This window comes from Talpa occidentalis, unplaced genomic scaffold (genome assembly GCF_014898055.3).
Source record: "Talpa occidentalis isolate TD23 unplaced genomic scaffold, MPIMG_talOcc4v2.1 talOcc4.2, whole genome shotgun sequence".
NCBI classification, from domain to species: Eukaryota; Metazoa; Chordata; class Mammalia; order Eulipotyphla; family Talpidae; genus Talpa; species Talpa occidentalis.
Window position 1 is genome coordinate 94,212,193 of NW_023602073.1, and position 21,420 is coordinate 94,233,612.

Here is a 21,420-nt window from a genome sequence, read left to right on the forward strand (position 1 = left end):
AACGACAGCAACTTGGAAGAACTTCTGAGCCTTCCAGAAAGAGAATTTAAAATTGCCATGATTAAAAAAGTGATAGATCAGAAGAAGGAAATTGAGTCCCTAAAGAGGGAAGTAAGAGAAATGCAGGAGATCAAAGAATTAATGGAGGAACTAAAGAACTCTGGGAAAAGCAATGAAAGCAGAATAGATGAAATGGAAGAACGAATAAGTAATCTTGAAGACACAGAAATAAAAAGAACCAAAACAGAAAAGGAAAGAGAAGTACGAAGGAAAAAGAACGAAGAAAGACTTCGGGAACTATCTGACTCCATGAGGAAAGGAAATATAAGAGTTATAGGAATTCCAGAAGGAGAGGAGAGAGATGTAGGAACAGAGAAAATATTCATGGATATAATTGAAGAGAACTTCCCAAATGCGAAGAAGGAGCTGAAAATTGATATACAAGAAGCAAGAAGAACACCAAACTTCCACGACAAAAGGAAAAACACAGCAAGACACATAATAGTAAAGCTCCCAAGAATCCAGGACAAGGAAAAAATAATGAAGCTGACAAGAGGGAAGAAACAGATAACATTCAAAGGAAAACCAATCAGGCTGACATCAGACTTCTCTGAAGAAACACCACGGGCAAGGAGAGAGTGGAGGGACATAGTCAACAGACTCCAAGAAAACAGATGCCAACCAAGAATACTCTATCCCGCAAAGCTCTCTTTCCTCCATGAAGAAAGAATATGGACCTTCCCAGACAAAGAGAAACTCCGGAATTTCATTGCGACTAAACCCCCACTCCAAATAATACTACAAGGAATCCTAAAGCCAGAACCTCAGAGGAACGAATAACAACGAAAGAAGACCAAAAAAAAAAAAAAAAAAAAAGTTATTAAAAGAATAAATAAATAAAATCAAAGGAAAGACAAACATAATGGCAAATACAGATGCTAACATAGCAATATTAACTCTAAATGTAAATGGACTAAACTCTTCAATAAAAAGACACAGAGTTGCAGCCTGGATTAAGAAACAAAACCCAACCTTTTGCTATCTCCAGGAAACACATTTAGCTACAAAAGATAAAAATAGGCTCAAAGTCAAAGGATGGAAAACAATCCTACAAGCAAATGGGCCAAAAAAGAAAGCAGGAACAGCTATACTTATATCAGATAAAACAGACTTCAAACTCAAAAAAATAAAAAGAGACCCCAATGGTCACTACATTATGATTAAGGGGACAATACTGCAAGAAGAAATAACACTCATTAACATATACTCACCAAACGAAGGAGCACCAAAATATATCAGACAACTGTTGTCCTGTCTGAAAACAGACATCAGAGAAAACACATACGTAGTGGGAGACTTCAACACACCACTATCAACAATGGATAGATCAACAAGACAAAAAATAAGTAAAGAAACTAAAGCTCTAAATAAGGACCTAGAGCATTTGGGCTTAACAGACATCTATAGAACACTAAACCCCCAAAAAACGGAGTACACATTTTTCTCAAGTGCACACGGATCATTCTCCAGGATCGATCACATACTGGGGCACAAGACAAACATCAACAGATACACCAAGATTGAAATCATACCAACCATCTTTTCTGACCACGAAGGCATCAAACTAGAAATAAATCATAAAAAGAAGGCAAGGAACTATCTTACCTCATGGAGATTAAAAGCCACACTACTGGAAGACCACTGGACTAACGAGGAGATCAAAGAAGAAATTAAAAAATTCTTTGAATTGAATGACAAGGAGGACACCAATATCCTAAATGTATGGGATGCAGCAAAAGCAGTAATAAGAGGAAAATATATAGCAATAGAAGCTCACATCAAGAAACAAGAAAGAACTCAAAGAAACAACCTAATCTCGAAGCTCAAAGATCTAGAAAAAGAACAACAAAAAAACCCCAAAACCAGTAGAAGAAAAGAAATAATAAAAACGAAAGCAGAAATAAATGAAATTGAAACTAAAAAAACAATCCAAAAGATCAATGAAACCAAGAGCTGGTTCTTTGAAAAAATCAATAAAATAGACAAACCCCTAGCCAGGCTCACAAAGGAAAAAAGGGAGAAAGCACAAATACACAGGATCATAAATGAAAGAGGAGAAATCACAACGGACACAGCAGAAATCAAAAGAATAATCAGTAACTACTATGAACAGTTATATGGAAACAAGTTCAACAATCTAGAGGAGATGGACAAATTCCTACAACTCTACAATCACCCAAAGCTAGATAAAGAAGAAATAGAACACCTAAACAGACCAATTACAAGCAGCGAAATTGAAATGGTAATTAAAAACCTCCCCAAAAACAAAAGCCCAGGACCTGATGGATTTACAAATGAATTCTACCAAACATTCAGAGACGAATTAGTGCCTATCCTTCACAAACTCTTGCAAAAAATTGAGAAGGAAGGGACAATACCAAACACATTCTATGAAGCCAATATTACACTAATACCAAAACCGAATAAGGACAACACAAAAAAAGGAAAACTATAGGCCAATCTCCCTAATGAACACTGATGCAAAAATCCTCAATAAAATTTTAGCTATCAGAATCCAACAATGTATCCATAAGATAATTCACCACGACCAAGTTGGATTCATTCCAGGGACACAAGGATGGTTCAACATCCGAAAATCAATCAACGTTATCCAACACATCAACAAAAAGAAATATAAAAACCATATGATAATATCAATAGATGCTGAGAAAGCTTTCGACAAAGTGCAACACCCATTCTTGATAAAAGCCCTTGAAATTCTTGGGATACAAGGAACATACCTCAACATCATAAAGGCCATCTATGACAAGCCAACAGCCAGTATCATTCTCAATGGTGAAAAGCTGAAAGCAATTCCATTAAGATCTGGAACAAGACAAGGATGTCCACTCTCACCACTGCTTTTCAATATAATACTGGAAGTCCTAGCCAGAGCAATAAGACAAGAGAAAGACATCCAAGGAATCCAAATAGGAAAAGAAGAAGTCAAACTATCACTATTTGCAGATGATATGATAATATACATAGAGAACCCCAAAATCTCCACAGAAAAACTAATTCAACTCATCAATCAATTCAGTAAAGTGGCAGGATACAAAATCAACACGCAAAAGTCAGTAGCCTTCCTATACACAAACAATAAATCTGAAGAAGAAGAAATCAAAAAAACCACCCCTTTTATTATCGAAACAAAAAAAATCAAATATTTGGGAATAAATCTAACAAAAGAGGTAAAGGACCTATACAAAGAAAACTATAAAACACTGTTAAAAGAAATAGAAGAAGACACAAAGAAATGGAAAGACATCCCCTGCTCATGGATTGGAAGAATAAACATTATTAAAATGGCCATCCTACCAAAAGCAATCTACAGATTCAATGCTATTCCAATCAAAATCTCAATGGCATTCTTCAAAGAAATAGAACAATTATTGATGAAATTCATATGGAATCACCAAAAACCCCGAATAACCAAAGCTCTACTGAAAAAAAAAGAAGGAAATGGAGGCATCACACTCCCAGACTTCAAACTATACTACAAAGCCATAATCATCAAAACTGCATGGTATTGGAACAAGAACAGACATACAGACCAATGGAATCGAATAGAAAATCCAGAAATAAACCCACAGATTTATGGTCAACTAATCTTTGACAAAGGAGCAAAGACTATGCATTGGAGCAAAGAAAGTTTGTTCAATAAATGGTGCTGGGAAAACTGGGTCGCTACATGCAAAAGAATGAAGCTTGACCACTACCTCACACCATACACAAAAATCAACTCAAAATGGATTAAAGAACTAGACATAAGACCTGAAACCATAAAATACATAGAAGGAAATATAGGCGAAACACTACGGGATTTGCACATCAAAGACATCTTTATAGACACATCACCCAAAGCAGTGATAGTGAAGAGAAAGATAAACAGCTGGGACTACATCAAATTAAAGAGCTTCTGCACAGCAAAAGAGACAATAACAAAAACAAAGAGAAACCCCACCAACTGGGAGAACATTTTTGCACCCAACACTAATGATAAAGGACTGATCACAAAAATCTGCAAAGAGCTGATGAGACTCAGCAACAACAAAGAAAATAATCCAGTTAAAAAATGGGCAGAAGAGCTAAAAAGAAACTTCTCTGAAGAGGAAATGCAAATGGCCAACAGACATATGAAAAAATGTTCAACATCACTTGTAATCAGGGAAATGCAAATCAAAACTACCATGAGATACCATCTTACACCAGTGAGAATGGCACATATTAAAAAAACTAGCAACAACAAATGTTGGCGAGGTTGTGGAGAAAAAGGAACTCTCCTGCACTGTTGGTGGGAGTGCAAACTGGTCCAACCACTATGGAGAGCTGTGTGGAGATTTCTGGACCTACTAAACATAGAGCTTCCATATGATCCAGCAATTCCACTCCTAGGTATTTACCCAAAGGACACAGAAACATCAATTCCAAAGAGCACCTGCACTCCTATGTTTATAGCAGCACTGTTTACAATAGCTAAGCTTTGGAAACAACCCAAATGCCCAAAAATAGATGACTGGATCAAGAAGATGTGGTACATATATACCATGGAATATTACTCAGCATTCAAAAAAGATAAACACATGCAATTTGCAGCAACATGGATGGCACTGGAAGGGATCATGCTCAGCGAAATAAGCCAAAAAGAAAAAGAAAAATACCGGATGGTCTCACTCATAGCAGGAATCTAGAAAACTTAAATAAGGGACCAGGAAAATGAATATAAGAAAGTAAAAATCAAAATCAACAAAAAACTATGAACCTGAGACACTTTTTGGGGGGTGGGGGGCGGGAGGGGAAGGATTGGGGTCAGAATGGGGCGTTTGTAATTGTATGGGGGAATATAAAAATAAAATTTAATATTAAAAAAAAAAAACACAGAAATACTGCAGAGTTCACAAAATTCATACCTTTTTTTTTTGCTACTAGTGATGACACATTCATGCACAAATTAATTTTTTTAGCATAGAGTTTTGAAATCACTGTTAAAGAGTTTTACTGACTCTTATATTGGTGTTGCTCCACAAAGTGGATTTTGAGACCAAAAACATAGTTGATGTGAAGAATTTTACTATCATAAAAGTTGGTTAAGATGGTCACTAAATGGGGCCTCCCCGGTGGCGCAGCGGTTGAGCACTGGCTTGCGAAGCTGCCCGCGGCCTCTGCAGCGCCGGTTCGATCCCCGGCTGCTCCCCGGCCACCAGAGGAGGGTCCCACATGGCGCGCAGACCTCTCCTGCCGCCCACTGCTCCCCTCAGCAGTGTACTTCCTTCTGCCTGCTCTGCTCCCCGCTCTGGCTCTGGTGAATTCTCTCACCCTCCCACGCTTCTGACTGTACCCAGTGCATGTATAAACAAACAAACAAATAAATAAAAACATGCCTCTATTAAAAAAAAAAAAAAAAAAAAAGATGCTCACTAAATGGAAAAGGCATAGAAGGTAAGAGAAGGCCACAAAGAATATACTCCAACATTTAAGAAGCACCTATAGACTGTAAGATTCAAGTTAGGGTGTTTCTGTTTTTTTGGTCACAATCTTACTGTTGGGCATTTTCCATTTAATAGATGCAAAAAACTAACATTCACAGAGTTTGCCCAAGGACACAGAGAAAACAATACTTTCTTCATTCACACTGCAGTAGGACAGAGAAAAAAATCAATATGCAGACATTAAGTAGTGTCTGTCATGTACTAGAGGACCAATACACGTTAATTATTTCAAGGCTATGGGTGATAATATTGCAAGTGGGAAGGTAAATGTTGAGAATTCAAACAGATTATTCTACAGTTGAGGTCTACCAATTCCACACCCCTCTTCTTCTTCCAACTATCCTTCTTCCTTGGTTATAACAACAACACTCTACTGATTGTTGTGTCTTAGTTTCCTTTGCAGGCTCCTCTTGCAGTGCCTGCCTCCCATTCCCCACACCCTGTGCTCCGTTCTTGCTTCTAGCTCCTTACTTTACACTTCACCTAGGTGTCAAGTGCTAAGACTTCAACTATTATTTACCTAATAGAATCTCATCTGTGTTATAGACTAATACATCCAAGTCAGGATTGAACGTCTCCCAGAGGCACTTCAAATGGAATATACTTCTCTTCCTTCTACATTCTCTATTTCCATGAATTTCGGCCCTAATCACCTAGCTAACCAGGTCAGAAGCTTAAGAGTTTCTAAAATTTTCCCCTTTCCCTCAACCTCCGTAACCAATCACTTACTAATCACCATGCCCTGCACATGCAATCTCATGAATGTGATACTCCTCTGTCCTGGCTTATACCCTCATTATCTGTCAGCTAACTACAAAAACAAGTACAACAAAATAATGACACTTATCTTCTCATATAATATATATTTAATCAAGTCTACATTTTATTTTAACTCTTCAATGATACCCTACCATTTAAAAGATTTTTCATTTACTGGTTTGACTTTTGTTTTACATGCATATCAACCTTACTTTTTTAAAATTCTGTACAAATTTGTTAGAAGGTACATTTTTGTGTATGTGATTAGGAAAGGGCCTAATTTCTTTTTTTTTTTTTGCATGTGGCTGTCCATATTTCTTAACACCAGTTGTTAAAGAGGCTTTCCTTTTTTCATTGTATAGTTGTGGCTCCTGTGTGAAAGATTAATTGGCCATATTTTTGTGAGTTTATTTCTGGGATTTCTAGTCTATTCCATTGGTCGGTGTTTCTGTTTTTGTTCCAATACCATACTGTTTTGGTTAATGTTGTTGTGTAATATAGCTTGAAGTTATGGAGTGTGATATTTTTCTTTCTTTCTCCTAGGAAGGTTTGGGGAATTTTGTGGCTCCACACAAGTTTTAAAATTTGTTCTGTTTCCTTGAAAAAATTCATTGGGATTTAGCAGGTACTGAACCTGCAAAGTACTTTAGGTAACATGGCCATTTTAATGTTTAGTCTTCCAATTCAAGAATAAGGGATATCTTTCCCATTTCTTTTTGACTTCTTTCATTTCTTTAACAGTGTATTGTAGTTTTCAATATCTAGGTCTTTTGCTTTCTTTGTTAGGCTTACACTCAGACATTTCATTCTTTTTGGTGTGACTATAAATGAAACTGATTTTTCATTTTTCTTTCTTCTGATTCATTGTTTGCATATAGAAATGCAACTGATTTGTGTCTATTGATTTTGTATCCTACCACTTATTTATCCTGCCATTTATTATTTCTAGTAGTTTTTTGGGTAGTCTTATAGATTTTCTATCAAAGCCCATGACTAGATGGTTTCTCTAGTGAATTCTACCAAGGCTTCAAAGAAGACCTAATACCTATCCTAAACTCCAATTCTTCTAAGTAAGTAAGTAAGTAAGTAAATAAATAAATAAAGAGGCTGGAAAGTCCCCAAACACATTTTATGAGTATAACATTACCTTGATCCTAAAAACAAACAAGGGCAGCACAAAAAGAAAACCACTAAGTACCTCTAAAGTACACCTAACATCTAAAACATAGGATTTTATTTGCCTTTTTGACATGGTTACACTCATGTTTTCTTTTATTTCCTATCCCAGAACTGAATTAACTATTATTTTATGTTATTTTCTCTTGAAAGTCATCTGGTGGAAGTTTGGTACCAAAATAATAGTTCTTCATGATGCACAAGTTGGTCATATCATCTTCTAGTTTGGAAAATTTTATTTAGTCCCAGACTTGGGAGTTCTTATCAACTTTAATCTCACATTTGACCCTTCTATCTTTGAGAACTAATTTATATGAAGAGATTTTAAGACACTATTAGAGATTTGATTCAAATTAACATTTAATCATCTTCGGTGCTGCCAGAGCTAATAATTCAATTGCAATGCATGAACACACACATTTCATGCAAGCCTAAGTTTCTACATGTGTAAGAAATGACAAATTCACAATTCTCTGCTTGAAGAGCAAGTTTTATAAATTATAAGCTACATATTAATCTTTAACTTCAGAGTGAAAAAATAAAAGTCCTATATGAGCCCTAAGATGGTTGAATTTTTATGTTGATGTGATCAGAAAAATTCATTAGACATGCAGATGACCAACATTTAAGGCCTGAAAATAATGGTGCAAGATATAAATAAACTAGGTTTTCAGAAAACATTTAAAAACTATAACTTAGGGCTTCCCTGGTGGCGCAAGGGGTTAAGCACCGCACTATGAGGCAATTCGCAGCCTCTGTAGCACGAGTTTGATCCCTGGCCGGCCAGGGAGCAACCCACATGACGCAGCAGACCTCTCCTGTTATGCCTGCTGCTCCCCTCAGCAGTGTATTTCAGTCAGTCTGCCTGTTCTGGTCCCAACTCTGTCTCTGGTGAATCATTTCACCCCCCACCCCACATCTCTGGCCTGTACCCTAGTTCTTGTATGCACAAATAAATCTTTAAAAAAAAACTATAACTTAAAAGATAGGCACATGTAACACTTCCTTTTTAGGATAGGGAGCTCACTACTCTTATAATGTATCTTTGCTACTGTTACTGAATAGAGCTACTATAATCAATCTCCTTGTTCCTTTAATAAAAATCACACTAAATTCAGATTATCAAAGCTATAATAAAAGAAGAATTTCCATGTGAGAAATAGTTGTAGTTCAAATCCTAACTCTTTTGTCCCTCTGTTGTCAATTGAAAAGGATTTAGAAATACTTTTAATGATCAAGTTAATGGGTATCCTTAAACTATGGAAAACCTCATTGTTTATAAACTATAATAAAAAATAGAGACTTAATATAAAAAAATAAACTATAATAAAGTATGAAAATGCATGGTTATTGAAATTTTAAATTTATTAAATAAACATACATCATGCCTGAAATATGAACCATATCTTTCAGCTAAGTGTAAGGGCAAAAACTCTTATCTGTTCATAGCACATTTTCCTATTTCAGAGAAAACAAAAAAGGAAAATACTGCCGCCTCTTAGTTGCCTGAAATTTGCAGAACATTTAGCAAGCTGCTTTTCTACTTCATTAAAATTGAGACAGCAATTGAAAGAATGAATCGCTGATTTAAAAAAGGTAAAGTGGACTCACAGGTTTGCTAAGTTGACACAAAATGTTCACCAAGAGCCCAGAAGTTTGTAGATACTTTTTAATATGCTTGAAACAAATTTCTTCCTTGCCCTTGTGACTGGCTTTGGTTAACTAATTCACCTTGGAATAGGAATTAAAAAAGGATAAAATAAAAAAATTTAGAGATCTTGAGACAAGTATGAAACATTAGCTCTCCTTCAGAAGAATCACAGGCTGATAGGCAATGCCTATAAACTATGTAATTTTGGTAAGAAACTATAGTATTAGGAATTTGCTTTAATCGCTATTTTCAATTGAAGACTGCAGCATTTACTAAGCCCCACCAACCCAATACTGGTGTGTATTTCTATTCTTTTTTCTTTTTTTAATAACAGACAAAAGCAAGTATTATGATAGATTTTAAAGTTCATTTGAGACTAATCTTGCAACAAAAGCTCTCACTATTACTGCCTATCCAGGATTATCTGTCCATGGTCTCACTTGAGTGGATCCAGTTTTTTTAATGAGATTTCCAAACCCCTTCATGTCAACCTGATTTTTCTCTATCTGTGGTCTTTCCTATTCTTATTATATCAATCCCCTCTTTTGCTTTAATATTTGCTATTTTATTAAACAAAGACACTATCTTATGCTTTCTTCTGCATAAATCGAATGCTACCACCTGATCAAAGGCTACCAGGGAAAAGAAACCAGCAGTACTTTTCTTGTATTCAATACAGAATCCATTAATTCACTTAACAGTTATTGCACACCTATGATATACCAGGCACAGTACTAGGACTGTGACTCCAATAGTGAGAAAAAACAGATGATGTAAACTTTAACCGGAATTAGAGTTCAAAGGGCAATAGGAACTAATCGTATAAAAAGAATGTATGATAGCAAGTACAAGAAGCCTGCAAAGGACAGATATACAGTGCTATGGCAGTATATAAATAAAGGGATCAGGAAGGCACTGCCAAAGAAATATCAATATTTGGTCAGTAAGAATTAACTTGGGTGGCACTGAAGGCAGAGGGATCAGAATACTCTAAGGTTTTAAGGCAAAAGGAGGCACAATAAACTGGAGGAAGACCACTGTGGCTAAAGCTGAGACAGTAGTGAAAATACATTATTTCGAATATAACCCGCTCTTACCTTTGTTAAAAGTTCTCTGTTTATTTTGAAATTAATAGTCCCTTGTCCAGTGCTGATTTCACTCACGACTGTATCACATTTTAGCTGAAAAGATAACAATTGAAGCAAAATAAGTCTGTTATAAATAAAGGTTCAATAAGATCTCTATTTCTAACACTAGCCAAACTGTCTTTCAAAGGCAGCAGGTGTGTCATCTCTCATAGTCACTTCATGTTCTCTTCTTTTCCTGACTAGATTGTTATTCTGTACTGGGTTGTTTTTTTCTGACTAGAATACTACTCTGTAGTCAGAGTCTTTCTCTTCCTCTTACCTACTGTCTCATCATAAATTCTCCATCTAAAAAGAAAGATAGAGAAGATTACTTTATCCCCACTTCACACAGCTCGACATGTAATGAACGCTTTTTCTCTCACCTACCTTTCAGGATTCATAGAACACTCTGTCAGGACCCACACTGAAACACTTGCACCAATGTGTGAAACATAAATAATTTAAATGCTTTGCCTTAAATGAATATGCCTTAAATTTTTAACCAAGTAGATATTCAAAGCACTTAATGTAGTCATGGAACTTGAACAGAAATCTTTTGTCACCAAAGGTCATTAGTCTTTAAGAACTCACATAGGGCCTCCCCGGTGGCACAGCAGGTTGAGGGCAGCGCTGTGAGGCTGTCTGCAGCCTCTGCGGTGCCAGTTTGATTCCCAGATGGCCAGGGAGATTCCCACATGGCACGGCAGACCTCTCCTGTCTCGCCCACTGCTCCCCTCAGCAGCGTATTTCGGTCCTTCTGCCTGTTCTGCTCCCTGCTCTGTCTCTTCTGGTGAATTCTCTCACCCTCCCATGCCTCTGTCTTGTACCCCAGTGCCTGCATAAATAAATAAATCATTTAAAAAAAATTCTTAAAAAAAAACCTCACCTAGACAGGGGAGAGACTAAATATTGTAATTAGGATAATTCAACTACTGATAGTTCTTGATAAAAATCTATGGGGGGAATTTTTTTTATCAAATATTTACCCAGATACCAAAGCTCCTTTAACATAGTAACTTTTTTTTTTTTAAAGTTTACCTCTAACTCAGTATTTATTTTTTAAAGATTTATTTATTTATTTATACAAGCACTGGGTACAGTCAGAAGTGCAGAAGGGTGAGAGAATTCACCAGAGGTCCAGAGGGGAGAACAGAGCAGGCAGACTGGCAAAGTACACTGCTGAGGGGAGCAGCGGGTGGCAGGAGAGGTCTGCGCACCATGTGGGACCCTCGCCCGGTGGCTGGGGATCGAACCGGTGCTGCAGAGGCTGCGGGCAGCTTCGCAGCCCAGTGCTCAACCACTGCGCCACCAGGGGAGGCCCTAACATACTAACTTTTTAAACATCTTTTTTAACGAGTATGGCTTTCATTGTTGTAATTCTCTAGAGTACTCAGATACCTCCTCTTTGTCACATGTAATAACCCTATATTTAAGAAAAATCTTAACCAATATCTGTCTTTTCTGATGGTATTACACCAACGACTTAGACTTGGTCATTCTCTATAATCCTTTCAATTACTCTTTTAGGTACCAAACCCATCAGAGAAATTGGAAATGAAAGAGGGTTATTAAATCATCTAACTACTACTTCTCTGCAATCATGACTCTATTTACATCTAATCATTTCTTCTCATATTTTAATGTTCATCTTCTCAGAAACTCATTTTAAAAATTGCAACCCACTGCTCTAATTTATCAGCTTGTTCTCCTAAATTCAGAAGTCCATTCAACTTCAATCTGTAAATTTAATTAACATTTTAGTCCTCTTATAAGTAGTTAATCAAAAAATTGAACAATGTCAGCTCAAGAGGAATGCTTTATAACTAATCTGAAATATCACCCTAACCTTACAGTACATGGCTAAAATGAATTTAAATTGTATTTCCCAAGGCACCTTGAACAAAGAAACGCTATTAAACCCATTATGATGGCTAAGATAGACTGCAGAGTAGTTTTTTCTTTGAAATGATAAATTTATTATAATATCAAAAAGAGATAATAGTGCTCAAAGTACCTTCTCTGCCAGTCTCACTGCTTTATTTTGAATATTCAGTCTTGAATGGTTACTGCTATTTTCCAAAAGAGAATCCACAGAAATCTGAAAATCAGCTTCTTCTCTAAAGAGAGACATTAAAAAAGGAAAAAGATGCTGTTACTGTTAAAAAATTATTCATGTAGCAAAACAAAAACTAATCAGTAAAGGTTCTTCCTCCACAATGACAATTTTATCAGAAGAAAGTATAACGCTTTCAGAATTTTATAATGCAAAGAAATTAGGAACACCATCAACTTGTATTTATTTAGAATTTTTATCACCTAATAAACAATTTCCTCATCTATCATGCAATTGTAGCTTTATGAAAGCTAAATTAGAGTAGCCATCTTTAGAGTAACAATTTTCTTTTGGTATACTGACATTTGGCACATTATAGGTTATTAAATATATTATACTTAACTCTTTTTTTGAAATTGGAACTGCAGATATTGACTTGATCAAGTTTTCTGGGGGAAGATCCAACACTCTAGAAAGCTAAAAACCAAAAAAAAAAAAAGGGGGGGGCAAATTATTAATACATTTGTCAGGAAATCACCCTGTACCCTCTGAATTATTCTAGGTTAGCAAATTTATATTTCATTTAAACTCATTTTTTAAAATCATAAATAGGTGTTGAATTTTGTCAAGTGCTTTTTCTGCATCAATATTTAGATCATATCATATTTTATCTTTCTTTTTATGTGATATATTACATTTATTGATTTGCATATGTTGAATTATCCTTGTAACCCTGTATAAATCACAGTCATGATGTATAATTTTATAATATATTATTGAATTTGATTTGCTATGGTTTTGTTGAGGATTTTTGCATCAGACATTGGTCTATAGTTTTCTTTTTCACAATGTCCTTGTGTAGTTTTGGAATCAGGGTAATGTTGGCCTCACAAGGCATACTTGGGAGTGACATTTTTGGAAACACAATACATTTCCCTATCACAGGAAGCAAACCTTGACACAGTGTTGCATGGGCAGTAACAATCAGAGGAGGAACTTCTACAGGGAGATGGAAAAATATCAGCGCTAGTCATAAAAAATTTAACATGCTAAGTCAGAGTCTAAGAGTAATGTGTACCCACAACCAACTGGAGAGATAAAAGTTAGTAAAAAGCTGCAGAATTAATATTTTAGCAAACACATAACTGAGGTGAGTCAAGAAGAAATCTGTTTTGGAAAATGAAGAAGTCACCCACACAATGTGTGAAGAACTAGAAAGTTGGGGCAAGAAACAAAGTCTGGGCGAAGCTGTCAAATATGAGCAAGATTTAAAAAGAAGTCATGACAAATAGTCAAATAAAAGAGTAAGAGGGAGAAGGGGACGATCAGAGGGAAGGGAGGAAAAGGACACACACAGACAGAGACACACACACACACAGAGGAATGTGCCATACAGGAGATCAAAGAGCTCTGTCTAAAAAAAAGTATAACCAAATGATACAAAAAACATTCCTTATAAGTACTACAGGAATTGGAACTTATTAGGAATGTAAATATAATAAACAAGAATTAAAAGACAAGATGGAAAAAATGGAAGAGATTAAAAGGGAGTCTACATATCAAATAAATTGATGATCAAACATCTTTTTATAGCTTTAGAAACAACAAGAAAGTAAATTGAAAATAAAAATGTGACATAGAAAGGCTAAAATAGGGCCTCCCTGCTGGGGCAGGTGGTTGAACGCAGCACTGTGAAGCTGTCCGCAGCCTCTGCAGTGCTGGTGCAATCCCCGCCGGTCATGGAACAGCCCACATGTAATGGCAGACCTCTCCTGTCTCGCCCGCTGCTCCCCTCAGCAGTGTGTTTCAGTTAGTCTGCCTGTTCTGTTCCCTGCTCTGCCTCTGGTGAATCCTCTCACCCTCCCGCACATCTGGCCTGTACCCCGGCTCTTGTATAAAAATAAATCTTAAAAAAAAAAAGGTAAAATCTAATAATAAAAATACAAAATTAAAAAAAAAAGGCTAAAGTAATCAGGTAACAGATCTTTAAAAAATATAAAAGTTGGGCTTCCCCGGTGGCGCAGCGGTTGAGCGCTGGGTTGCGAAGCTGCCCGCGGCCTCTGCCGTGCCGGTTAGATCCCCGGCTGCTCCGGCCACCGGAGGAGGGTCCCACATGGCGCGCAGACCTCTCCTGCCGCCCGCTGCTTCCCTCAACAGTGTACTTCGGTCCTTCTGCCTGCTCTGCTCCCTGCTCTGGTGAATTCTCTCACCCTCCCGCGTTTCTGACTGTACCCAGTGCATGTATAAACAAACAAACAAACAAACAAATAAATAAATAAACATGCCTCTATTTTAAAAAAATAAATAAAAAAAATATAAAAGTTAACTAGAAAATAAAAATTGGGGAACAAGATAATCTAATGTTAGGGTAATTGGTCTCCCCAAAATATTAAAATAAGAGCAGCAAAAAAGCAGACAGGAAGGTAAATTGGTTCTCTAGTAGCAAATACATAAGGATACAAACATAAAGCCCAAAGTTACAAAATTAAAAAATGATAGCAAGACAAGACATTTAGGCTTTTAAAGCAAAAAGGAGCAGCTTTCTTTAGCAGGTTTCCTGACTTGGTCTCACTTATTAGAAGCTAATAGATCAATCAGTAAAACCCAAGGACAATTAAAGTATTTATATATCTTGGCTTCCTTAAAAGCAGGTCAGATGAGAAGGACTTGTTTGCAGATAGTTTATTTGGGAAGTTATTCCTAAGGGCAGCAGTGGTAGAATGAATATGAAGGAGGAATAGTTGATATAAGATTATACCATCAAAGTCATTGCTATAGGTAACGGGGGCTTAATTTCCATGGTACCTTCTACAAAGTACATTACATACAATGTCTAGCAGAATTGTCCACACAGAAATAGGAAGCAGGAACTTCCATTCACCATTGAATAAAGGCCATTCTTCAGTGTTAATTCCATCACACTTTAGCTGAGTAGGGTTGGGACCAGCAAGTTTCAGACAGGATAGGTATTGTTAACAAGTAAATGGACATACATGTGAAACTGTTTGCATGAGTGTCAGCTGGGAACAGAGTTGTGACCAAGGAAGATGGAAGATAGGATGCAATATAGAGAAACCAGGAGAATGTCTCTATCTAGATTACTGCCATAGCACACCATTTAGCAGTAAAATGAAATTAGACTTCCTCGCAGCATTATAAATTGTTTTACAAAAGTTGAGGCAAACAAAAAACCCAATTGCAGAAGGATAGTTGCAGTTTGATTATAACATATAAAATAATTTGCAAAATATTACTGTTTATTGATACATCCAGTATCCCCATGTAAAATGACAAGCACAAACATGATTAATGAAAAACCTCTTATGTGAGGAAGAGTTTGCAACAGGAAACAATACCCAGGGTATTTTAACATTATTTATGGTACTTTATTTTACCTCATTGTTAAATTATTTAATTAAAAAAACAATCTACAGATTAAAATAAATTACTATGTTAGGAAAATATAATACAGAAAATGCAACAGTAAGAGACCCTGGTAAAGTTACTAAATTTCCAAAAATAGCACCCAATGAGGAAAACTCCAGAATGAAATAAATACATTTAACTTTGTAGCCTGTTATCTAGTCATAAAAATCACAATCTGATTTAGGCAAATAATTTAGTGAGGATATTATATAGGACTGAATTTTTATACTGGGAAAGCTACAAACTGATGTTTACCTGCTCAGTTGTTTAAAAGTCTAAAGTAAGCTACATAATTTTTTAGATTTTAGGGAAGTAGTACCTAGCAGAATTTGGCTGAAAAACTGGAAATTTTTACAATAACATTGGATTGTTGAATACATTTGCTATCAGTCATGAGAAAAATTAAAATCAGAAATAAACAATCTGCTGTTACTCCTTTATTTCTAACATGAAGCTTCTTGATATTTCTAAATATATTATTTTGACATTCTAATTTTTCACAATTTTCTTAGTTAAATTCTCACAATTTTCTCTCAAACTTCTTGAAAGATTATTTTTATCTGGGAAGTCATAATTTCTTATAAAACCAAGTAGTTAAAAGTCAAAGTTAAAAAAAATAAAGCATCAGGGGCCTCCCCGGTGGCGCAGTGGTTGAGCGCTGGGTTGCCAAGCTGCCGGCGACCTCTGCGGCGCCAGTTCGATCCCCGGCTGCTCCCCGGCCACCTGAGGAGGGTCCCACATGGCGCGCAGACCTCTCCTGCCGCCCGCTGCTCCCTTCAGCAGTGTACTTCGGTCCTTCTGCCTGCTCTGCTCCCCCCTGCTCTGGCTCTGGTGAATTCTCTCACCCTCCAGCGCTTCTGACTGTACCCAGTGCAGTGCATGTATAAACAAAACAAACAAACAAACAAACAAACAAATAAATAAAACATGCCTCTATAAAAAAAAAAAAAAAGCATCAACAGTCCTTTTTATAATCTACTTATAAAGAAATCCAGCCAATTAAGTCACACATTAAGAAAAGGATTAGTAGTCACATCTTATCTAATTCAACATAAAATATATAGGAGACAACATATGTTCTAATCCATCAAGGGGTTAATAACTTCTAAATTTAAAACATCGTTTTTTAAAAAACACTCCAAACTAACATTCTTCATAATCTCTTTTCTTAACTACAAGGACTCATTTAGGAAATTCATCAATAATTCTTTCAATGCTCTTTAGTTTCTTTTCTTTCATACAGTCCAATTTTTATAAAATGCAGATCCAGTTTCCTTTCCTTTTATTCTCCCTGTATATCTGCAAATATATATATAATATAAACAGCAACCAATGATAATGATAATTTGATATAGTTTAAAAATGTTTCTGTACTTTTTTAGTATCAATACTTTCCAACAATCAGATTATTTTTACAAAAACGAAAATTTTTTTTTTATCAGAGGATAACTTTATAAAAGTACTATTAAGGGCTTTCTATTGAAAATTAAGCAGTATGGTTTAGATATGTAGCTTTCTCATTATCTAACTTCATGTGGGACTAGAGCATTCACTTGGGCTAATACTTAGGTTCTCCCCATAAAAGGCCTCTGAGAGATGCTAATATAACGGCTATATTTGAGATGAGGAGCCTCTTGGATATGCTTGCTTCTCTCCCTTTTGCAGAGTCTTTGCAAACAAAAACACTAACAAAAGCGCATATAAATAATTGCTTAACAATTAATGGCAAATCATTGCTTAACTCCCTGTCCCGAGTAATTTCTGTTTTAGCCATCTGTTCAGTGTCTACAAAGCAGAACAGTTGCTGGCCTGCAGTCAGACCAGTCGGACCCAGTTGGTGGCATGTGCTTCTTGAGAAGAACCCTGAACTTCCTTCAACCTTGATTTCATTATAATACTAAGATCTCTGCCTCTGAATGGGATTTGCCCTCCATTTTCTGAACACATGGCACATGAAGAAGCATGTTGTCCTACTTTACCTCTGCAAGGTTGCTCCAAAACCGCCTCCCTTTCCCTCCCACATATAGAATAATGCCATCTCTTGTGTTAAGCTATAGGAGACACTCACGCTGGAGATCTCCCTGGAGCTTTTTGTCACAGTAAATCTCAGCTTCAACATCATCTGCTGTGGTTAGAGTCTGCATTTATTCTTGAGGAGCACAAGAACTCACTATTATTGGCCAGTAACATGTTTATGAATGCATACAATGTACCGAGTAGAATCCTAAGCACTATATTAATTCGATGAGAGGTCTAAAGGTAGCTACATAATTTTTTAGACTTTGTGGAAGCAATACCTAGAATTTATGAGCCTATAGAATTCAGTGGGATTTAAACCTATGCACCTTCCACAATGTTCTTAATTCACTTTGCTGCTTGACTCAAGGGATCTTTAGAAAATACTGGTATCAGCCTGGCTCCCAGGTTATCCCTGGTTGGTGGTTATCAAGCCTGGATGATTACTAAAATCATCTGAAGACTTTTGTATATTTACGCCTCTAACTGACCCCGGACAACAGTCCAAGATTTAGGCATCGATAAAATGGAGAGACTTCAAATATCATAGAATGATTGATAAGATTAAATGAGACAGTATTATTGTTTACCTTATATGCATACCACAAATCTCAATTACTGTCGTATATTTTTGAATGTCTTGTCATCAAGACACAAACTGCCTTTTGTTATGGTTAGGCAATAAGATCTTCAAGGATGTTTGTATAGAGAACAGATGTAGAAGAAACAGTGTCTCACTCTAGAGCAAAGGGGAATATGCTTAGTGCCCATTATTAGACTCAGGGTTCCTCTCCAGTAAGGAAGCACACTGCCTGTGTATGTATTGTCTGACCCTATTTATTTGTCTTATGGGAAGAAGAGAGTCTTGGGGATCCATCACAAGAAATGTTGCTACTCTTTATATAGATTTTCTACGGAGTCTGGTTATTGTTATTGCTGTAAATAAAATCCTTTTCTTACCCATAAGTCTCATGTTTTTTGTACTCAATCATGGAATTATGTTTAACTTATCACAGACCCCTCATAGTTCTCGACAGGAAGCACTTTGTTAACTTTATCTCATTACATCTTATCAACAGCTGCAAAGTTTAGTAAAACACTGCATGGTACAAGTGAGGTACTCCAAAATAGTAACGATCGTCATCATTGTCATCAGGTCTTGCAATAATTTGGTAAACATGGAATCAATAATTTCATACTATAGCTGACACGTTAATTAACCCAACAAGAGTCAGTCAATCACATAAATGATGGGACAGGAATTTTAATCCTTTTCACCTTTATCATGTCATCTCACAGCCTTAAAATTATGAACTCATTTGATGAGGCTGCAAACTTTATATTACATCACAATAGCTATTCATTCTTCAGTTATGTACTATACACTTCTATGTTTTATGCACTTTGCTGGTGCTGGGGAATTATTTAACATGCTGTTTTCAGCAAGCTTACAAACACAAAAACAAGCAGAACAAAGTAATGAAATAATCAAACTCATACATTGTTATGACAAAAGTAAACAAGGGACTGAGAGTTGGAAGACATATTTTTCAAACTATAGGTTGCCAGTTGGGAATAAATTCAATGAGCCCCATTTTTTTTTAAGATAAATTAAGCATTACAAGGTAAGTATTATTGCGTGAAACTTCCCCAGGGTGGGTCATGATGTAAAATTTGGCACAGGAAATAATCTACAAATGGGAATGTAATAGGAATGGAAAAGACCTGGCAATGTTAGAAAAACAAATAATATTGGGGCTAGAATCCTACAGAAAGAAGGGACAGAGTTGTATGGATTAAGGTGAGAAAGATGTTAATATTCTGGAAGAGGGTTTGTAAAATGAATGCAGTTTTAAACAGCTAAGTGGCAGGATTTGGTTTACTTTTTTTTTTTTAAAGATTTATTTATTTATACAAGAACTGGGGTACATGCCAGATGTGTGGGAGGGTGAGAGGATTCATCAGAGACAGAGGAGTGGGGAACAGAATAGGCAGACTAATAAAATACACTGCTAAGGGGAGCAGCAGGAGAGACAGGAGAGGCCTGCCTCACCATGTGGGTATCTCCGCTGCCAGCGGGGATTGAACTGGTACTGCAGAGGCTGCAGACAGCTTCAAAGCGCGGCACTCAACCGCCTGTGCCACCAAGGAGGCCCTGGTTTATATTTTAAAAGTCACTTTCCTTGCTACAAGGAGACTGAATTGGAGGGCAAAAATAGACTCACCAGAAGACTGTTGTAAATCACTGTTGTAGGTGATAAGGGTAGCTTGATTTGAGTGGGAAAAGGGAGGGGCAGTGTGCAGTGGAGATGGATTCAAGATGTTTTGAAGACAAAATCAATAGGCCTTGCTGAAGTGAGGTGTCAGACACATACTCTAAATTTTAGAGTACGTATTGTGGTTCCATGAATATATCATGTTCTCCCATGGGTCTGTATGTCTGCACAAGCTATTCTCTCTATACTCTACCCTCTGTTGTGCCAGCATGCACAGGGCAGGTTCACTATTGATTCAGGCAGACAAAGGTGAGTCCCGGAGCCCTCAATGAGTTTTCCAGGCTTTAATGCTCTCTCAGGGAACCAGGTACATGGGCATACCAGACAGGGAGGGTGGCATGCCACCGAGCCTCCCAGCCCCTACAAATCTTTACTCCCTGACATTCTCTCATGATCTCACCTCTTCTGTAGTCACTCGTCCTCCCACAGCCGTCCATCTGAGTGATGCCACCCTTATACATGCCTCGCCTCCAGGCTCAGGTGTGCCCACTTACACATACCCATACCCTGCTCCAGGTGGCCACAATCAGGCACACGTGCCCTGTACCACGCTTCTAAGTACCTTGTGCATCAACACAATCAAGGACGCAGGTGACAACCATGAGGCTGACTGTGCAAAAAGCCTGAGTAACTCACCCTACACCCTCTCAAAGCTCTCACCCTGTTCTCTTGGCATACGCCCACCCATCCTCTGTTTAGGACTGAGTCCGAACATTAGCTTTTCCACAAAGCCTTCCCAGAGACTTAGAAGCTGTCTTCTCCATGTCCCTCTAGCACTTCACACATGCTTCTCATAAAGTACTTGCAGATTACACTACAATTACCTGTTTATATACATCTCTTCCCAAGTTAGACTGGAGCCATCCCAGGACAGAAAATTCTATTTACTGTCAATCTTGGCACTGATGATAGTGTTTAGAAAACCACAGACTTGTTACTGGGCAAAGGGTCTAACGATTGTCACTGGATCAGAACCTCTCTCATTGGTTCTAGGTCCTGCCACCTGCTACCACAAATGTAAACCAAATGTGCTTTGGTGCAGCAAAAGAAAAAAAAAAAAAAACTTATTTTAACCAACAGGGCAGAGAGGGAGAAAGTCTAGTTAGTGACTGATGGTGAAGGTGGAGTTATAGCTACACAAGCCTGCAGGGCTGCCATATCTGTGACAGAGGTCTGCTGTTGCTGACGTGGGTCCCTCAATCCCACCCAGGGAGGCAAAGGCCTGTGGCCAGTCAACCACCAAGTAGAGCCCACAAGCATTACTCCCTTTTAAAAGCTCCCAGAAGTGGCTGTTTGGCCTCACCTCCTTCTCAGCAGCTCAGGAAGAGCCAGGTTCAGACCTAGGCACACTTGCAGTAGTCCCCTCCAGTGTGGGCATTATTTGGAT

At 37.2% G+C, this 21,420-nt stretch overlaps 1 protein-coding gene across 17 annotated transcripts in view; it reads right to left on the reverse strand.

The window, feature by feature from the left end:
- The window catches only part of RARS2 (arginyl-tRNA synthetase 2, mitochondrial), a 75,525-nt gene that overhangs the window by 51,381 nt on the left and 2,724 nt on the right, over positions 1–21,420 (reverse strand). For 15 of the 17 annotated variants that reach the window (XR_008553272.1, XR_008553271.1, XR_008553274.1 and 12 more), the window contains exons 2-4: positions 12,719–12,792; positions 12,277–12,379; positions 10,233–10,316 (exon numbers count right to left, since the gene is read on the reverse strand). Coding sequence is in view for 6 of the 17 variants with exons in the window: in XM_037520073.2 (XP_037375970.1) it covers positions 10,233–10,316; positions 12,277–12,379; positions 12,719–12,792 (261 nt within the window). In the remaining 11 variants the exon portion in view is untranslated. Of the gene's footprint in view, positions 1–9,095; positions 9,196–10,232; positions 10,317–12,276; positions 12,380–12,718; positions 12,793–21,420 lie in introns of those variants that run through there. The other 2 variants (XR_008553276.1, XR_008553277.1) reach the window with 2 other exon arrangements.